The sequence below is a fragment of the Thamnophis sirtalis genome, unplaced genomic scaffold, assembly GCF_051295495.1.
Source record: "Thamnophis sirtalis isolate CommonGarterSnake01/CBP01778 unplaced genomic scaffold, rThaSir2_p1.2 scaffold_1, whole genome shotgun sequence".
NCBI lineage: Eukaryota > Metazoa > Chordata > Lepidosauria > Squamata > Natricidae > Thamnophis > Thamnophis sirtalis.
This window is the reverse complement of record NW_028261381.1, coordinates 18,117,220-18,138,344: the sequence shown is the minus strand read 5'-3', so window position 1 is coordinate 18,138,344 and position 21,125 is coordinate 18,117,220. Positions and strand designations below refer to the sequence as shown.

General features: G+C 39.5%; 1 protein-coding gene across 2 annotated transcripts in view; it reads right to left on the bottom strand.

Annotated features, from left to right (window-relative positions):
- PDE1A (phosphodiesterase 1A) overlaps nucleotides 1-21,125 on the bottom strand; it is a 183,244-nt gene that overhangs the window by 11,499 nt on the left and 150,620 nt on the right. For both annotated transcript variants that reach the window (XM_087708227.1, XM_087708232.1), the window contains exons 5-12: nucleotides 20,585-20,701; nucleotides 19,086-19,226; nucleotides 18,787-18,887; nucleotides 15,560-15,685; nucleotides 9,398-9,499; nucleotides 9,149-9,269; nucleotides 6,765-6,846; nucleotides 1,015-1,138 (exon numbers count right to left, since the gene is read on the bottom strand). In XM_087708227.1, the coding sequence (XP_087564353.1) occupies nucleotides 1,015-1,138; nucleotides 6,765-6,846; nucleotides 9,149-9,269; nucleotides 9,398-9,499; nucleotides 15,560-15,685; nucleotides 18,787-18,887; nucleotides 19,086-19,226; nucleotides 20,585-20,701 (914 nt within the window). The remainder of the gene's footprint in view (nucleotides 1-1,014; nucleotides 1,139-6,764; nucleotides 6,847-9,148; nucleotides 9,270-9,397; nucleotides 9,500-15,559; nucleotides 15,686-18,786; nucleotides 18,888-19,085; nucleotides 19,227-20,584; nucleotides 20,702-21,125) is intronic.

The following is a 21,125-nucleotide window of genomic DNA, read 5'->3' as shown; positions in this document are numbered from 1 at the left end:
TTCATTTTACACTGTATTTTACCCAATTCCATTTTAAATTGTATTTTATCCAATTCCATTTTAAATTTTTTTTATCAAATTTTAGTAATAATTTGCTTCTAGAACTTTGCACTTTGATATGGCCCAAGGATTAATCAATAAAGAAAAGCAAAGTACAGCGACCATTCTAACATATTTCCCTTTATAGGTGGAAATTCTGGGAGTAGTAACTAAGGTCTCCAGAGGATTACAAATGGAAAAGGCTGGTTTAGAAACAAGCCTCAGTGATTTCAATGATACTGATTTCCAGGAAAGAGTACATAGCACTGAAGTTTAAATAAACTGGATTAAAAGAACGAAAGCATCTGCTAACTTCTGTATAGTCCATTCCCCCTTCTTTAAAATGGAGCAGAGGTATTCATTTTAAAGGTGTTTCATGATATCAAATCAAAATATTCACTTTTGACTTCAGATGGTGACAGATAAAGTATCTAAAGTCAATGTTTATAGGATTATAGTAAGAAGGGAAATAATCCACACAATAAAATGATTTTTCTGCAATTTGCTCAGGATTAGAAAAATCAGATTATATGTGACTTCCAATCCCTCCTTTCATATTTTTGAATCTTACCAGGCTGAAGGTTGACTCAGCCTTCCATCTTTCCGAGGTGGGTAAAATGGGGAGCCAGATTGTTGGGGGCAATAGGCTGAACTCTGTAAACTGCTTAGAGAGGGCTGCAAAAACACTATGAAGAGGTATATAAGTCTAAGTGCTATTGCTATTTTCTATATAGCAATTTAAATGTAAACATTCTACTCCACAATAAGCAAAGCCAGAATAAAAAACACATCCTGTCTTTTGCCTTTCATACATTCAGTTTCGGACTTGAATAGAATACAATTCATAGATAACAATTGCAAATATTGTCACTAGATGGCAGTACTATAACAGGATCATTGCAGTTTCTGAAAATTAAAATAGTTCAGGAGGAAAACAAGAAAAAACAAACAAACAAGTAACCCAAAACCTCAAACCTTGGTGCTGTCAAAAAGGTAGGACTTTCGGACTTGGATGCTTCCTCTATAAGAGGAAAAACTATTTTCTCCATGGAGTCAGTAAGAAGCGCAAATGTTGGTTTCACTATGAAATCAATGAAACCTGTAGAACAATAGAAAGGGTGGGGTGAGGAGAGGCAAGGTTGTTGGCACTGAGGAAACTAAAGAAAGTTTCAATCCATGGCAGGAGAGGAGAATACAGAAAGCCCATCTACGGGAATCCCTAATAGCATCATTTATATAAGTAGGAAATACCTAGGACGTTATACGAATGGAAGGACACTGAGATCCAGTTAAGATTTTGTGCAAGAAAAAAAAAAGGGATTGGCGAGACAGAATTCACTGATTTCTCCTGACATTTTACAGATGTCTCCTCCCTCCAATATTCTTCCAAACATCTTTTGTGGGGGACCCAGGAAATAAAAAATAGGGGGGAAAAACCCTTCCAAATGCTGCCAATAGCCAGAACTTCACTAGGTATTAGTCTGGATTCAACCAACAAGAGCCAAGGTGGCGCAGTGGTTAAATGCAGGACTGCAGGCTACTGCTAGATCAGCAGTTCAGCGGTTCAAATCTCACCGGCTCAGGGTTGACTCAGCCTTCCATCCTTCCGAGATGGGTAAAATGAGGACCCAGATTGTTGGGGGCAATATGCTGACTCTCTGTAAACCGCTTAGAGAGGCCTGAAAGGCCTTTGAAGCAGTATATAAGCCTACTGCTATTCTTTGAAAATTAAACCATTTTGTTTCTCCAAGGAGGCAGCTGGACTTTCTTGGGGTTTTTTTGTAGGCATTTCGCTTCTCATCCAAGAAGCTTCTTCAGGTCTGACAGGATGGTGGGGAACAGAAGGATTTATATTCCTTGCAGACAGCTGGTCATTAAGAGAGTCATTGAGGCCATTTGGAAGTTTATCTGTGTCCTCAGGGTCACCTGAGTGGTGCAAATGGGTGTGGCATCTTCTTGGCTGCAGGATGTTTTCTATCCTGTGAAGACGGGCGCAGGCTGCTGGGGATGAGTCTGTGTTGTCTGCATCTCAAACTGAAGGGCAGATGGTTCCTCTGTAGTCTGCAACAGGGAGGAAAACATCCTGTAGCCAATAAGACTCCACACCCATTTGCACTACTCAGGTGACCCTGAGAACATAGTCAAACCTCCTGAGGTTTGACTCTAAAAGAATAAAAATGACCAGCTGTCTGCAAGGACTATAAATCCTTCCATTCCACACCATCCGGTCAGAGCTGAAGAAGCTTTTTGGATGAGAAGGGAAACGTCTTCCAAGAAAATCAAGAAAGTCAAGCTGCCTTCTGAAAAAGCACCTTTGGAACAACCATGACCTGGAAGACTGAGAATCTCCATAGACAATCATTTTGTTTGTTCCATCTGGTATGCTCTCATAAGTGGGATTAGTTGTATTTTGTTCATAGTGCACAGAAGTAGGGAGGTGTGAGGGAAAATGGGTACGCCAAGACAAAGAGTTCAGCAGACGTGAATCTAAGATGGCATCCGATGTAAGAGATGCCTTGTCACAGTTGCCTCCAGCTTGATATACTTATTTTATTCTGAATGTAATGTGCTGTAGTTCGAGGGCTGTCATTTTTATGTTGACTCACAACCAGGGGTGGGTTCCTGCCAGTTCTAACCTCTGCTATAGAAGAGGTTCCACAAATCTACTGTGCCGTTTAGAACCGGTTCCAGCTCCCTCCCCTTGCCCATCCGCACCACGCTTGCCCCGCCCCCGCTCACTGATTGGCTGGATCACCAATCGCCTCGCCGGCCTCTAAGAGTTTTATCTAAACCTTAAAGTCTTAAAGCTGTCAAGTTTGAACACCCCTGGGTTTTTTTTTCTAAAGGGTTAGGGGTGCAAGGGTCTTGTAACTTGACAGCTTTAAGACTTGCGTGCTTCAAATGCCAAAATTTCTGAACCAACATTTTGGTTGCTAAGCAAGAGCATTGTTAAGTGAGTTTCACCACATTTTCCAAGTTGGCCATGCCCACCCAGTCACATGACTGACAAGCCGCTCCCACTCGGTCACATGGCTGGCAAGCCACTCCCACCTGGTCACATGGCCAGCAAGCCCCTCCCACAAAGCAGGCCACACCTACAGACATTTTTGAAACCCACCACTGCTCACAACATAAAAGCTGAGGAAGAACACAAACTTTTGTATTTACAGGTTTTCATTTTCTTAATCAAGTAATTATTCTGCAAGATCTCTTTCTGGAAAAAAGTACTGAGTGAAGAAAAGCGCAGAGTTGGCCACTAACAATCAGGGTTTATTTCATTGTTACATTTTTTGTCCCTCAACTCAGCTAGTTTTTATGTTGCATCCCCTTCTGCATGTTTCATCTGAAATGAATTCCACGATGCTGACTCTCATATAACTCTGCTTTCTGTTAACCAGCATTTTGTTTGTTTGTTTGCAGGGCTGACAGGCATTTGTTGTCAACTTACAGACATTTGTTTAGCCAAGTTACAATGCCCCTGGAAATTTTTTTACAACCAGTCCTCACGCTTATAACTGCTGCAGCATGGCCATGTGATCAAAATTCAGGCACTTGGCAACCAACAAGTATTTACCACCGTTGCAGTGTCCCAGGATCATGTGATTGCCATTTGTGACCTTCCCAGCTGCCTTCTGACAAGCAAAGTCAATGGGGGAAGCTGGATTTACTTAACGACTGCATGATTCGCTTAAGTGCAGTGATTCGCTTAAACACCAGTGGGAAAGAAAAGTTGCAAAAGTACTCACGACTCACTTAGCAATCATCTTGCTCAGCAGTGGAAATTCTGGTCCCAGCTGCGGTCGTAAATCAAGGGCTACTTGGATAAGGCTAACTCTGTGCAAATTCCCCACTATACAATTGGGGTTCAAATTACATACAATGAAAGGAACCGGAAACTAAAAGTATTCCTATGGCAATGGACAGCATGGCTAAAAGCATTAACCATAGTATAGAAATGCCCCGCCTCAGGAAAAAGCTCTGACAATTTTGCTTGATTCAATGGAATGACCAGATTGCCACCAGCTTCTGAAAAGCCAGGAAAGGGAAGAGTCAATTTGCACACTGGGAGTATGCCCTTCCAGAGGAGGAAGTCGTAGTTTGAAAAGCATGTTACCTTGGCTCTAAAAGATGACAACTTCACATTGAGAGAAATATATGAAAGAATGTTGTCTGTCTTGAGAGGGGAACAATGAACCATTCAGAGATGGGGAAAGATTTCTCAGTCATGAGGAGGAGGAAAACACGAGAAAGAAACTCAAAAGGGCCCTGCCTTGATTATCTTTGGCATCAGATATGGTAGAGAAAAACTTTGACAAGCTTTCAAGGTGATGCTACAATACCTGCAATATATATATTTTTAAAAATTGAAATCCTTGTTTCTTTGGTTTCATGCCCTTGCTAATCTTGTAGTTCTGACCAGATACATAGCAAACCAAGTGGGATCTTATTGAGAGAAGATGGTTCTACACATATGCATCCCTCAGACCTGTGATGGCGAACCTATGGCATGCGTGCCACAGATGGCATGTGGAGCCCTCTCTGCGGGTATACAAGCCGTCGCCCCAGCCCAGCATCACAACGCATGCACGCGTGTCTCCTGCTGGCCAGCTGATTTTCAGGTCTCTGCTGTGCATGCTAGAGACCTATGCCGGGGGAATGCAGGAGGTGTGTTGTGTCCCCCCCGCACCACATTTTTGGTCCCAGGAGACCTCAGGGAGTCCTGCTAGGCCCAAAACGGGCTACGGGGTGTGTGGCAGCACCCCCCGGCGGTCTATTTTTGGTCCCAGGAGTCTGCAGGAAGGTCTGCTAGGCCCAAAATAGGGAGCAGGGTGGCTCGGTGGGGGTGTCTCATGCATGCACAGGGGGAGGGGGAGGTCGTCACGCAAGAAGAAAAAGGTTAGCTATCACTGCCTCAGACTCTGAAAAGATTTAAAGGGACAAACAGCATCTTGAATTGCACCTGCAACCACGTGGAAATAGGGCAGCTCTTGGAATAAAGGTGTTACATGAGTGTTTCAGGGAGTACCAACCCCAAGTGTCTGAATTCTGGACTAGCTATAACTTTCCAGTGCTTTTCAAAAGCAGCCCTACTGTAAAACGCATTACAATAGTCATCAATCAAGTGGGGACAAAGGCATGAGTGACAGTGAATAATGCCTGCCATTTCAGGAATAGATGGATCTGGGTGAAGACCCTCTTAGCCACATCTGTCAGCTGTTCAAGCAGGAGTTGTAAATGTAAGAAGACCTCCAAACTGCAAATCTGGAAGAATGCAACCTTGTTTAAAGTAATGATAGTATCTCACTGGAAATAGCTATCCTTTGAACCCATAGCCACGCATCTGAGTCTCAACCTGTTCCTCCCCATCCGAGCAGCTTTCAAGCACCTGCATAGCACTTCAGCAGCATCACTCAGTCAGGATCAAGACATCCAGTTGGGTATCATCAGCATACCAGTGATCCCAACAATCTCATCTAAAAGCTTCATGGAGATGTTGAATAGTACTGTGTTTCCCCAAAAATAAGACCCGGTCTTTTATTTATATATATCCCACTGCATGCATATATATATATATATCCCACTGCATGCAAGTGGTGATAAGCGGTCACAGAAGAAATGGGCTGGGAAGATCAGGCAGGTGTCAGGATATGTGAGGCCTGGCTGCAACTGTCAGCTAAGCAGATCAACCCTCCCCCCATCCTCGCTTGATTTTTACCCATGCACCTTGCCCCATCCCATGCAACCAGGTGAAATGGAGTGGGCAGGGTCTTAACTAGGACTCAGGGTGTGTGCGTGTGCTAGGGCTTATATTGGATGCATGTGTAAAAATCAAGCTACGGGTACCTTCGGGGTAGGTCATATTTTCAGGAAAATACGGTACTAGGGAATACATAGACCCCAATTAAGGTGTCTAGGACTTGAGCTGTTCTCTCCTACAACAAAAAAAAACTAAATCTATCTCTTCAAGAAGGAGGAGAACCATTGCAATATAATCTCCTCTCCCACCTAAATTATGGGAGATGGATCAGACGTTTGACTGATTGTCCTGAAAACCATTGAGAGATTAAGCAACATTAGAAGGGGCACATTAGTCCTATCCTGTTGCCACCAAAATCAGTAAGTGCCTTCAGGCTGATTCTAAGCTGAAACTGAAATGACTGAAATGAATTCAGATAATTTCGACTTGAGCATCTGAACCTTTATGTGATTGGGTTTGTACTTGAAATGACTCTTTATTATGTGTTGCTGGTGTGATTTGACAACATGTTGGCAATGTTCTGTCAGATTAGTGAACGAAACAAGAAATAACCCTTGGAGACAGAATTCAGCCCACAGCTCTGAGATGGCAGTACTGAACAATGCACTTGTACTTCTTGTCTGGTCTTCATTTTGTTTAAAAGAAAACACTTGTCAAAGCACTAAATATGTTCCACTAAGAACCTAACAAGCAAAAAACTGAACTCAATATAGAAAGGTACGCTGTAAAGCCCCTTCCTCATCTACACCAGCAGTGGTGTCAAGAATTGAGAAAACATGCTGGGATCCCAAAACAGTAGTTAAAAACCTTTGAATCCTCTACCTAATTTTTCCAGTGATTCTATTCTCCATGAATAATGCATATTGAAAAATAGTTGGAGGCTGAACTGCCTAACAAAGCCAATCCTGTTCTGTCGAGCATTTCTTCCTTTCATTGTAAGATTTTTTTTAAAGAAACCAGCCCTTACCTATTTGGGACTGTGCCACCATGGTGGATTTCCGGTCACAGAGAGGAGAGAATGGTAGACCCAGCTCTGCCTCTTTGTCTCCCTAAAGTCGGGGGAAGAAAACATGATTCTCAACATATAATTGAAAGTAAGTGTAAAGTCAAAGTCAAAGTAAGTGTGAGCATTCAGCCATTACAAATATGTACATATGTTCCTAAGTATTTAAAAACCAGGACGCGGTGGCTCAGTGGCTAAGACCCTGAGCTTGTTGATCAGAAAGGTCAGCAGTTCGGTGGTTTGAATCCCTAGTGTCACGTAATGGAGTGAGCTCCTGTTACTTGTCCCAGTTTTTGCCAACCTAGCAGTTTGAAGGCACGTAAAAAATGCAAGTAGAAAAATAGGGAGCATCTTTGGTGAGAAGGTAACAGCGCTCCGTGCACCTTTGCCATTTAGTCATGCCGGCCATATGACCACAGAGACATCTTCGGACAAGCGCTGGCTCTTTGGCTTTGTAACAGAGATGAGCACTGCCCCCTAGAGTTGGGAATGACTAGCACATACGTGTGAGGGGAACCTTTACCTTAACCTATTTAAACACCAAACACCTGCCAACACAACCTAGATACGAAAAAAAGGTACACAAATTGGTAAGTAAGCCTGTCCTTTTCTCATTGCTTCCAGTATCACTCTTAAAATGTATTTGTCAGAGTGAGTGATGGAACCTCTTGATTACTCAGGGTCTGCAGCTATATGTCCTTCAACGCACTCTCTTTAGTACGTCAACTGAGACTTGTTGTTGTTGTTGTTTTGTGTTCTATCAACTTCTGGACAAGGTAAATGGATTCTCAGTGTCCTTACCATAGCCAAAGGATTGACATTACAGCATTGCAAAGATAAATATATGGCTCCACTTGTTCATTGGCTTGAAGACCTGATTACATTTGTGTAGATTGTTTATAATGAAGAGTTGGTATGGGCAAGCGTAATGAAATAAGGTACTCATTTGTATAAAGTATAGTATATACAATATATGGTATAGTACAAGAATGATAGCTATATAAAAGGATTAGAAATAAATGTTTACGTACTTGAATAATATTTACATTCAATAAGTATATACAGAATTGTAACTGTTAAATGTCATAATGATGTATTATATTTAGTTTCTTTCTTTTTTCTGTTGTTTTTTCACTTTTTCATGTGCTATTTATTTGAAAGTGCATGTATTTGCATTAAGTTAGTGTTCCTTTCCTTTTTCTGTTATTATCTTAAAAGTAATAAAAACAAATTTCAAAAATCTGTTTTCTATTAACAATGATGCCCTGACTGTTCAGTTATAATGTTTTAAAATTACAATTTGATATGTATTTCCAGTTGTCGTTTATCCAACTGTAATTTAATAACTGACTAAATTCCAAACTTGGTGTCTTTCCAAGCTTTATAGTTATGCTGCTTTGGACTTTCTGGGAATTGCAGAGAGCTGAATTAAACAATAATTTTGCATTTAATTGGGAATTCTGCCTGAAGGAAACTATGAGTAAATATTAAACCTAGTGCACACGGGAATGGAAAAGGTGACATGTATGAGCAATACAATTCCTGATATAATAACAATTGCTATATCTGCGCCCTTTGAAACCTCACTGTGCTGGATTATAAAAATAACACACACTGTTCCAAAATAAAAGAAAGGGTTTAGTTTGATTACTTTGGGGCAAACAAAGTGTCTAAAGGGTTTCTTTTGGCACCTCCAAAAATCCCACCCATTTCTTAGAATCTGAGTGTGAGTACAACCACTTCACAAAATAGTTCAAAGGACTGTATTTTTCTTCATGTATCCTTGCAAAGCCTTCTCCAGATATCTATCATCACATGGGAGATGAGTGGACGAGGGTCTTTTCAATCATGGAAGCCCCCCTGCCTTCATGATCCTTGCATGTCAACTTTCAGATGCTGGGAAAAGGACTCTTTCACACTGAATGTCCAGGTTTGAATTGTTCTTTGCTCCTGCATTTTGTTCTTTTGATGTGTTATATAGGACATTACTTACATTATTAATTGGCTATTAAAAGATTGGAATAAAAACCAGTTAAGAAATAAAATGGATGAAATGCCTGATCCTAACCACTGCGCCAAAGCCATGGTGGCCCAGTGGTGAGAATGCAGTATTGCAGGCTAGCTCTGCCGATCGCCAGCAGCTCGATCCTCACCATCTTAAGTTTGACTCAGCCTTCCATCTTTCTGAAGTCAGTAAAAAAAGGACCCAGATTGTTGGGGGCAATATGCTGCCTCTGTAAACCACTTAGAGAATCTTATAAAGCACTATGAAGCGGTATATAAGTCTAAGTGCTAGTGCTATCTGTCATGGCTTCTGAAATATTTATAAATACATTGGAGAAAAGTACCTGTCGAAAAAATTCTTCCATCAGGGCCTTTGTCCATCGGTAGTGCAGAACCCACAATTTTGATGGATGGCTGATGTCAGCAGCATGGAGCATCAAGGACATGGCTCGGGCTTTGTCTATCCTGTCCATTGAAAGACATTTTTCTCATTATCTCTCTACAAAAATAAGCCTTGCTCCAGACTGAGGATGCCATTCAAACTACCAAGCCTTCTGCAGCTACAGAAGGAAGGATGAAGGAATGCCACTTACCCTTCTGTTTGCTGAAGAGTGTGCCTCATTGTTTTGATTTGCTGGAAATGTCCAGACATATCAGTAGATAAAACCATCTCAACAACCAGGTTGCGCAGATCCCTGGGAGCAATCAAAGTGATTACAGTGGCATTAATTTTGTACTGGGGTACATGGATTGTACTGCACTGCCTCATTTGTTTCTCAGAAGCAAAAACAACATTAGAAAAGAAGTGAAATTACTTGAAACAATGAACAGTAACCTGCAATTTTATGCTAGACAGCTTTAAAAACATAACTATAATACTACTGTTATCTATATTTTTACAGCAAGTCTTTTCAAAATTGTGACCAGAGATTTAGATACAATGGGGGTTGGCTTTCTTGCTTGCCCGCTATGGCAGTGAGCAGATTTACACATGGTTATAATTCTGCCATCATTGTAGACAGAATTCTGCCATCATTGTAGACAGAAGCTACCAACAGGTCAGAAATGGGCAGTCTGGGCCTCCCAGTCCATGTCTAGCCCATTTTTGTGGCTTGAAATTGGTTCTGTTAAATTTTCAGCAAAAAGAAAAGTAATTAGTTAAGGACTTAGGAGAGGAATCATGTATAAAGCTAAAAATCCCACCTTGCCTCCAAATGAAGGAGAATGGACTTCAAATTTTAGGCCTGTTCCAATAACACAATAACATCATCACCCTATAGAAAACAACAACTCTAGACACAAAAATATCCAGATCTACATTAAAATATGTAATTAAGAGAAAGTGTTTCCCTTCCAAAGGATACCCTACTGTAAGGATCCCCAATCACCCAGGCCACGGCTGTGCAAGTGGCAGGGGTGTGGGCAGGCGGGTGCATGAATCTGCATTTGTGCAAGCAGGGAGAGTGCATGCCTGCCATTTGTGCAAATGGAGCTGCCCTTGCACAAAACCATCCCTCCCTCCCCGCTGGTCCACTAAGTCGAAAAGTTTGGGGACCACTGCCCTACCATAAAGGCCTCCCTGTTGGGGAAGATCTCTCTAAGGTTGTAGAGGTAGTGGATGAAGGAGTACAGCAACCAAATTTGTAATTTGTGATAGAAATGTCTTTACGTGGTACTCTGTATGTGACAATCCTCCCCAAACACCTTGATGTGTCAATCATATCTTGGAAAGGAAATATTTTCTATGGAAACAGAGAAGCATGTCCTGTAGTAACTGTCATTGATTAGTAACGGGCAACTTCCTTTCAATTAAATGTCCAGGGTCCGTTTGCTTTATGACCATAAGTTTTGGGTTATTTTATACTAGTTCATGCTATCTTGGATATGTCAATTCCTGAGCTTGTCAGTAAGTAATACAAAGTGGTTTGATTTTAGAATATTCTAGGACCAGGAATATTTTCCCAAGGTCATTTTTTTTCTATACATTTTGAGAGGGAAAGGAAGTGCAATGTAAACAAATAGCATTTGAAGGAGGTTTCAAAGGAGGACTACCAGATTCTGTAACGGCTTTGTTACCTATGCCATCCACCTGGTACGCTCGCAAGATTAGTTTTTCTCGCCATGTACATCTATACATCCGAATTAGACTGTGTTGTTTCTCTGGGTCATATAATATATGTGGGTAATGCATTTTTTTTGGTCATGTTCATATAATATATATTGGAAGTGGTGACCCTTTGAGAGTCGTAAGCAACTAAATTTCATTTTAACGTATGCCGATTAGTGTATATTTAAAGTGACAATAAAGTAAAGTTATTCTAAGCATTGATAAATGAGATCTGGCAATGGATATCTGCAGAAAGTATAATTTCCCTCCACTTCCAACCACAAATTGCTAGGAAAAAACTCAAAGGTTGTCCTCTCCCACTTGTTTGCAATTGTTGTTGTTGCTAAAGGTAACGGTGGTGTGTATTAGAGAGAGGAAGATAAGACAGCATATCAACTTATTCTAGCATCCCTTGCAAAAAAATAATAATCATGTCATGGATATGCTCTTTTGAGTCAGAGCAGCCTGAATCTCCCTCCCAATCTAAAAATCTCAGTTGTACCCTTTACGCCTGTGACTCTGTTTTTAAAATCCCTTCTTGAATAAGGTCAGCACGAAGTATACTTTTCATGGTGACATTTAAGCACCATTAAGCACGGAGTCTTTAAGGAAGCTCTCTGCTGGAAAAACTGATAGACTTCTGAATCAATGTAAAAAAAATAGTGAATTAAATAGATTGCTATACCTAAACAACTGTGTGCAACTTTAACAACTTATGGTTGAAATTTTGGTGTGTGCGACTGTGCATGAGAGAGCAGGATGTTGCAATGGAGGATAGGATGTAATGAAATCCTTTGAAATATTGTTACAAAATAATTTCTCTTATTCCAAACATTCTATTTACAATCTCTATCCTTTTCTACACTAAATGCATTTATTTATTTATTTTTTGCAAATGATCTTCTGCTTGTACCCTGAGGAATTGCAGTTAGCTATAACAGGAGGCTGCAGTTGAACATGCCATGATATTCACTGGGGATGTTGGGAGTATTTCACTGGCTCTGCCTTTTTCAATGAACTGAACTAATTCACGGTTGTCATATAAATACATGGGCTCAAATGTCATCATTTTTCAGACTCTGCAGCTCTCCAGATTATGAGCAGCTGTTGATTGAAAAGTGCACTTAAAATGAATTATTTACAGAAAAATGCATTTTTCATAGGAGAATCAAATCAATTTTCTCTCCCCGATGTTTTAAACTCCCACTTAACTACATTGTAATGACAAACTCATCATCATAACAAACAGAAGACAGACGCTACAGAAAAAGAAAAAAAATGCACTTATAAATCCATTTGTAATCTTAAGGATAAATATCCAATTTTAAACATCCATATTTATTATTTCTATTACTGTTTTAAATTCTGTTTAGATTTCATGATATAAACTTCTGGGAATATTTTTTTTTAATCTGGCAGAGTAAAAGAGATGGAAAAGATATTTGTGCAGACATGGATAATCTACTAGGAATTGTTTTGTTGATATAACAAAAACATGGAGATTAAATGTGAATAAACAGTGTCTTACTTTCTCATCTACTGTTTTAAATTTTCAGCCAAAACTATTTCCTGTACTTTAAATATCAATCATTCAAAGAAAGATGCAGAATAAAACCTTGATTTAATTGACTATTTGGGAGAAGGAGTTCTGTTCTTCCTGAGCATTCTTTAAATGCAGACTTCCTTCCCTGTAATTATTTATATCACTTATGTAATGACAGACTTACATAAATTATACATAAATGATTTCATTTGCATTATTTACATAAACTGCATTATAAAAGATGAAATGCATGATCTCATTATGTAAATAATTTAAATTGGGGCAAATAAAGTAAAATTAATATTATTTTAAAGGCTTCATCCAGACATATTTGGATGCAATGGATTTGTCTGCTATTCTGGAGTGTATCTGGATGGAAAATTTCTCTTTGCATCAGAAGTAAACAGTTACAATAAAATAATGAATGTATTGTGTGTCATCAGTTTACGTGTTTTAGAGGAAAATGAACAATAAAGTCACATTAGCATTAATTGAAACATTGTGTATTTTCCCCCAGTTTTCTTATAAACCAGGGGTGTCAAACTCAATTTCATTGAAGGCCACATTAGAGTTGTGTTTGACCTTGGAAGGCTAGGGTAGGTGTGGTCAGGGTAGATGTGACCAGCTCAACGTTCCTTGTGTTGGGGAATCACTTTGCCAGCGAAAATGGGCTCCTGAGGTCCGTTTTCAGTTGCGATGGCCTCCTACAACCCTCTGCCAGCAAAAACGGAGCTTGCCCTCCCGAGCTCCATTTTTGCTGACAGAGGTACCACGGGCCGATGCTTCAATATCTGCAGGGCAGCCCTGCAGACCAGATGTAAGCACCCCACAGGTTGAATCCGGCCCACGGGCCTTGAGTTTGACATAGCTTATAAACTTTCCATTGTTCTATAAACAATAGAATAACTATTGATACAAAGAGGGTAATATATGCTCATTTTGTTACAACTTCTCCAACACAATCTGGAAAGAGAGAGAGAGAAAGGTTTTTAAGCATGAATCTGGAATCTCAGGAGACTAAACCTCTGGTCCCGGAGATCGGCTCAGATTGGATCCTGCAGCATTATCCTGGGACATGTATATTTGCCTTCATTCATGATAATCTAGAAAGACTGATAAATATAATGCAAGCCCAAGTAGCTGCAGTACAGGTATTACCCATAAATTATTTTTACATTTAATTCTAAATCTGAGAGAGATTTAGAAGGAACTTTTTATCATAAAGAATTCTAAGCTGTTTTTTTCCAAGAAAAGTTACAATAAAGGTTATATATATATATATATATATATATATATATATATATATATATATATATCAGTCGGTGCTTGACAGATGGGCAGTTAGCCAGATTCAGTTAAGTCCATTTGAAAATCCATTATCCTGCCCCTGTTGAAGCAGGGGATGATACCAAATGCCAACAGGGAGAAATAACATTGAGGTAATTATCAGGGTTATGTCACTTTATGAGCTCCTAAGAAGCAAATTAATGGCCGTTTCAGGACAGATGATGTTTGTCTCAATTATATTTGAAATTTTATATAGCATCCAGAGTCCATGGGAGTTGGGCCGCTATAATAAATTTGAATGAATGAATGAATTAATTAAAAATACTACTAATTAAAAAAATAATTAATAAAAATTACTAAAGATTCTGTGGGTGTCGCATGGCTTGGTGGGCATGGCAGGGGAAGGTTACTGCAAAAACTCCATTTCCTCCTGATCAGCTGGGACTCGGGAGGCAGAGAATAGATGGGGGCAGGACCAGTTAGAGGTGGTATTTACCAGTTCTCCAAACTACTCAAAATTTTTGCTGCCGGTTCTCCAGAACTGGTCAGAACCTACTGAATAGCATCTCTGGTTCTAGCTAAACCTTTACTACCTTGTTTTCTTCTTGCTCTTTCCCTCTCTATGTATCATAATTCCAGCTCAGTCAAGCCATGTTATATATCTGAGGAAGTGGGCATGGGTATATAAAGGCTTATGACTTAAAAGTAAGGGGTTTTCTTTAGGTCCGTTTTAGTCAGTGTTGACTTCTGGCAACTACCAGGACAGGTTCCATGAAGGTTTTTTTGGCACGATTTTGGAAGTAGTTTGCCCTTGCCTTCTTCTTTCTAGGGCTGAGAGAGAGTGTATAACTAGCCCAAGGACATTAGCTGGACTGGTATCTTAGTAAGACTAGAATTCAGGCAGTAGGACTTGTAAGAGAAAAATTAAGAATTTATTAGTCCTACAAGCTGCTATCAAAATCAGGAACCTGGTAGGTACTTTTCTGATTAACTATTTTTATTAATTTATTTTAATAAATATCTATTTTTTTTAATAATAAAGAAATTTATTAGTTGGAAAAGGTACTAAAAGATTCCTGATGTTTTTTGTCACAGTAGAATAACATGACTCCTACAAGTCTAGTTTTTTTCTAGACTAATTGTCTTAGTACAATTCCAAATTCTTTAGGATGCATCTAATCCATAGTTTGAAATTGGAAAACCTTGGCATTACTGTACAACTACCACAGCTTCCAATGACCTCAAATACGTTTCATAATAGTAGAGTCCCTGATAATGTTTACTCACAATGCTAAATTACTGAATGTCAGTTTTCTTTTTGAAAATGAAGTTGCTACTCCAGTGTTTGCACACTGAAACCATGGTATTAGTGTACCGCACTGGCCCAAAGTCACTAATCACACCTGCCACAGGTTTGGATACTGAATTTCATGTCTCTGTCTAATCAAACCAAACCAAACCAAATCTGAGATCACATTGGGATTTTGAGAGACTTGATTGTGATGGCTTGACTTCTACTGCAGTCCTTGTTGGGTAACCAGACAGACTAGTTTTCCACAATGGCAAAGTTCACCAAACCAATACTATATCCCAGACAACACTGAACATGATTTGATTACTCACCTCATCTGAGTAATTCATTTATTGAAAAAAACAGCACTGATAGGGGTTTAAAAACCACATGATGCAGAACATCAAAATTAGAAGATATAATATGATAGCTTTCATAAAGACATAGCAGTCAGTCAATAAGCATTAGATTTCTGTGTGTTATGAATGATGAATGAATGATTTTCTTAATCAGGATATCAATCTTACCTCCATTCATCTTTTGTTAGATTCACCAGAATATTCATTTCCTCGTCCTGCATAATCTTATAAGCAGCACTAACATGGTGGTTTTCAAGAACAGAGCGATCATTGTACAGAATAGCAACATCTGACCTAAATGCAGAGAAGGAACTAATAAGCCAGAAGTTCATAACCTGACTATGGTCTTATCCATCTGTTTTCTTAGTTAAATGGAGATATGGCTGGTTGAAATGAAACCCAATGAAACTTTCCCCGCTGGATGTGAGACTACAAACTCTGGCACCTGTAAGGCTTCTATATTTTAATGAAGCTATTCATTACAATGAATATTCGTAGGTGGCAAAATGGTGTTATTTCTTTCTTCCATTTTCATTCAAATACATAGGTGAATAGGACCATCTCCCCTGATAAGAACATTGGATTGAATTTACTTTGCAGAGGCCCATAATGCCACAGGCAGCAGAAGTGTTAAAAATTAGATACTTTGTAAACAGAGGTATGATCCAAACATGCAATAAACAGAGATGATATAATGAAAACGTGATTTTATTATTCCTTCAAAGGAGTAATGGATTTTTCCCATGTACATTATCTCCTGGGAAATGAATGATTCTGTCATATCTGTCCCTTTTTGTTTTTCTGATTCTTGTTTAATTTTATGTATTTTATGTTGTATAAGAGAGAAAGGGGGCAGAGGAAGGGAGGGAGGGCGGGAGGCAGGAGAGGGGGAGAGATAGTGAGAGAGAGTTTTATATATTTTACATATGAGAGAGGGAGGAGGAAGGGAGGGAGGAAGACAGAAAGAGTGGGAAGTGAGGGTGAGAGAGAGAGAAGAGGGCAGTGGTGGGATTTAAGTAATTTAACAACTAGTTCTCTGCCCTAATGATTTCTTTCAACAACCAGTTCATCAAACTGCTCTGAAAGTTAACAATCGGTTCTCCCGAAGTGGTGCGAACTGGCTGAATCCCACCACTAGGGGATGGGAAGGGAGAGAGAGAGAGAGAGAGAGAAAGAGGTTGCAAACTACTAAATAGCCAGAAAAGCACTCAAAATATCATCATTTAATTTTGTACAACATGATGCAGCTTCAGGAAGCGTTAGAAACATGGGAATTTTCAGGAATCAGAAACTGCAGTGTACATTGATTTATTTTTGCCACGGAACTCTGAATGGAAAGAGAGCTTTTCTGCTTCCACAGCCCACAAGGGCAATGCATTTTAGATCCAAATAGAGAAGGCTTGGAGTTTGAATCACTACAGGAGATGTAAAACTTTCATTTTGCCTGGAAAGCAGAAATACTGGAAAAAATAGATCGGTTTAATTCCCTGAGGAATGTGTGTGGTTAACACTAAAGTGAACAATGGGCAAGAAAAATTGAGTCCTCTCTCTAGGAGAGGCAGAAGACGTCTATCTGGATAGAAAGATTATTACATTGATATATAGCAGTACAACTATCTGATCCCATGGCAAAGTTAATGGATCTTTAGTGCAACTGAACACAAATTTCTTTACAAATGGGAACCAATCCAATGTTCTGGTGACTGTATAAAAAAAGTGTAGGAAACCAGCGATATCTCGGATGTTAAATTCCAATTAACCCCAGCCCAAAGCAGCTGAGCCAATTGCTAAGTTTATTTTGCTAATGGCTAACTTTATAATGCCTTGGTAAAGCCACACTTGGAATATTATTGCATCCAGTTTTGGTCGCCACGATATAAAAAGCCACAGTATTATCAATATCAATGATTGATATTATCAATTTCAATATCAAGTATATTATCAATATACTACCTCACCCACCCAAAGTACTATTCATTCTATATAAATCTGAGAATCCCTCTTCCTTCCTATTAAACACATTTCTTAAAATAGTCAATAGGAACTGAGAAAACATAAATTGGAATCGTTGGGCCTACATTCTGTCTCACAGTGATAGAAAAAGGTCTACCGAACCAGTTTGACATGATGAAGTTTAATTATCAAGATCTGAGTTTAAATCCCTGCTCACCTTTGAAGCTTGAAATAGTGAGTCTCTGGATTCCAGGTAGTCCTTGACTTACAACAGTTCATTTGGTAACCGTTCAAAGTTACATCAGCACCGAAAAAAGTGACTTGTGACTATTTTCCACAGTTACAACCTTTGCAGCATCCCCATGATCATGTGATCAAAATTCAGATGCTTGGCAACTGGTTCATTCTTATGACCATTGCTGTGTCCCAAGATCATGCAATCCCATTTTGTGACCTTCTGACGAGCAAAGTCAATGGGGAAGCCAGATTTACTTCACAACCGTGTAACCAACTTAAGAACTGAAGTGGTTCACTTAACAACTGATGCAAGAAAGGATTGTAAAATGGGGAACAACCTTGCTTAACAAATGTCTCATTTAACGACAGAAATGTTGGGCTCAGTTGTGGTCATAAGTCAAGGACTACCTATAGTCACATTCTCTTTGCCTAGCCTATCTCAAGGATTGCTGCGTGGATCCCTGGGAAGAATAGTGGAATGTAACTATGTGAAAATATATACATAAGTCTCTCAATATGGGAAGCCACTCTTAGGTGAGATAGACAACTCCATTCAGAAACCCAGAATTGTTCTCTTTGTGAATTGTGCAGATCTGAAGAACCATATTTTTTGGAGTATAAGACACACCTTATTTTGGGGGGAGGAAAATAGAAAAAAAAAATCTGCCTCCCAGGTTTTCATCTGGTTAGCGTCCTTAGTCTGGTCAACTTCAGCACTTAAGTTTGCTGGCTTTGAGCCCGCGCCCACTTTTTATCCCCTGGTTGGGGATAAAAAAACAGCTTCTAAAACACAGCTGATCGTTGGAGAGAGAAGCAATGAGAAAAGCAGAGGAAGCCTGGAAGATCGCTTCACTCGTTAGTGCCTCATTAAGGCTGAAAAAAGCTTTGAAAAAGCTATATTCGGAGTATAAGAGCCCCCCAAATTTTCAGCCTCTTTTGGGGGGGGGTGCATCTTATACTCTGAATAATACGGTACTTAATAACTAATTATCTCCATTTACTTTGTCTCTTTTCTCTTCTTGCTCTCACTCAGTACTCCTTTTGTCTTCTTAAAACTCAGCAACTATTGTAAGAGAGTCTTGTGCAGGGTGCTGTTGGCATTACTAGTGTAAGTATGCATCATCTGCAAATCTTCTATAAATCCAACATGTGGGAGGCTACTCCCAGATCAGAATTTTGTTGCAATTAATAAGCATCATGCTTACCTGGTCTGAATGTGGAAATTGTTTGTAGTCCCAGTATGCTCATAGTCATGAACTGCAGCTGCAAAAATCATGGCTAATATTTCCAGTTCAGTGAGCCAGTGCTAATCAAGAAAAACAAAACCCATCATCTGTAATACAAATAGTTCACCCTTGCCAATTAAAATTCAAGGTTTTGCAAAATCTCCAGTTTCTTCAAGAGAGCATCAAGACGATTATAGCTTACTCCTGCACAAGTTATTTATCAGTTTCCTAGCAATATTCACAGAAATGAACCCTAACGCAGTAGCTTTTGCCCTTACCATGATCCCAGTCAGAAGCATGATGCAATGTACAGTGTGGGTAACATCAGCTGCATGGATCAAGTTGTGGTAAGGATTTTTATACTTGCTGTAGCCAATTTCCAAAGCTTCTCCAAATGAAATGAGACATGGAACAGGAATCTGAAAGAGTCAAAAACCAAAAAGCAAAATAAAGAAAGGAGGAGAAATCTCCAAGATCAACATGTCTGCAAGGTACGAGATATAAAGGTTTGCATGATTTCACACGTCATCCATTTACCAGTCCACACTCCAAATGTCATCAGAAAAAGAGGACAAGTAAATGAATAGTCTGAAGTCAACTTTGCACTTCCTGATAAAACAGGAAAGTGAATACTTCCAGTTCCCAATGGCCAAGCTCTATCACTTTCAGGCCATTATGCTGAACTGAAATGAGTCACCTCACTATCTTTTTCTCAGATTATCTCTATCTTTGTCTCCTGATAAAGGAAACAAGAACCATGCTGATTGGTGTGGTCACCTGGATGCAAAGGCAGTCCCTTTCTTCTTCTAATGGGCAAATTATACCAAAAAGTCTTGTATGTTTCCCTTGTATCGTCAACAAATAAACACAGCAATACCATTGCTTAAACCTGAACCACACCAAACAGGCAGAGAATCCTATCTTTTTTCCAAGCTTTTGGAATGGAACAAGCTAGAAATAAACCAGTCATGATTTTTATGCAATCATTACAGAGTGTCAAACAGTTCCAGCTGGGATTTCAAAAACAACAAAAATAATCTTCCTGACAAGAACGGAGGAGACAGTACGTGTTGTTGTCTATGATAAAGCCTATAGAACTTCACTTGAATTAACTATTGAGGAGAAACACCACCCCCCATCATCTTTACAGTCTAAAGTCCCAGCCTTTGACCTTTCAAAATGCCGCTTCCTATCCTTTTCTTTCCATGTTACTTCTTATTCAAGGCACTGACCCATCATTGGACCTTAGCATCTGAAAGGAGACTCACGGCCTGTGATACTGTATTTGTCAGGTTCTGTTTCATGACAATGTTAGAGCTGATTCATTCTTTAGCTTTCTCACACATGAAGATGTTGGATGCCGACTTGTGTCTATTCTGCTCCTTCATTTTCATGGCAGATGAACTTGCATCATACATAGGCAAGACTACACTCTCCAAGTTCATCCTAGTAAAACAGCCCAAACGCATAGCATAGACAGAGCAGGTTCACCACTCTTTCTGCACGATTTGATCATTTTAGAAATTACTCCACCTATTGCAAGCAATCAAATGGAATGCATATTAAATTATTTCTTAATTTGAGAATGTATTGCAAATGTATATCACTGCTATTATGGACTTCCTTCTCCCTTACTGGTTGCTATGTGTCTTCGAATCTGCTAGAGAGACATATGAGATGGAAGGGAGGACAGGTGGAGAATGAGACTATTGAGGAAGCAAGAAAGACCAGGTACTCTTTGTCTTTTACATATGTATTTGTAGAGAAAGGTTCTCACCTTGAAACGGCTCAATAAATCATATCTGGTGAACAATTCATGCATCATAAATTTCAGACTGTGGCCTCCGCTTGCTTCGTTTAAGGAAAATATATTAAATGACCATTTGTCAACATCCTAAAAAATAAGGAAGAGGAGAGATGCTTATGGATTTTCTGATTGTTCAACATTTTTCAGATAGTTTTATAATTTGCTTAAATATTATTATAGCAATAGCAATAGCAGTAGACTTATATACCGCTTCATAGGGCTTTCAGCCCTCTCTAAGCGGTTTACAGAGAGTCAGCATATTGCCCCCAACAATCTGGGTCCTCATTTTACCCACCTCGGAAGGATGGAAGGCTGAGTCAACCCTGAGCCGGTGAGATTTGAACCGCTGAACTGCTGATCTAGCAGTAGCCTGCAGTGCTGCATTTAACCACTGCGCCACCTTGGCTCTTAGATTATAGATTAGATTATACAAACTGCTATTTCAGCAATATGTGAATGTATGTATGTGTATCAGAGGTGGGTTCCTACCAGTTCGCACCAGTTCGGTAGA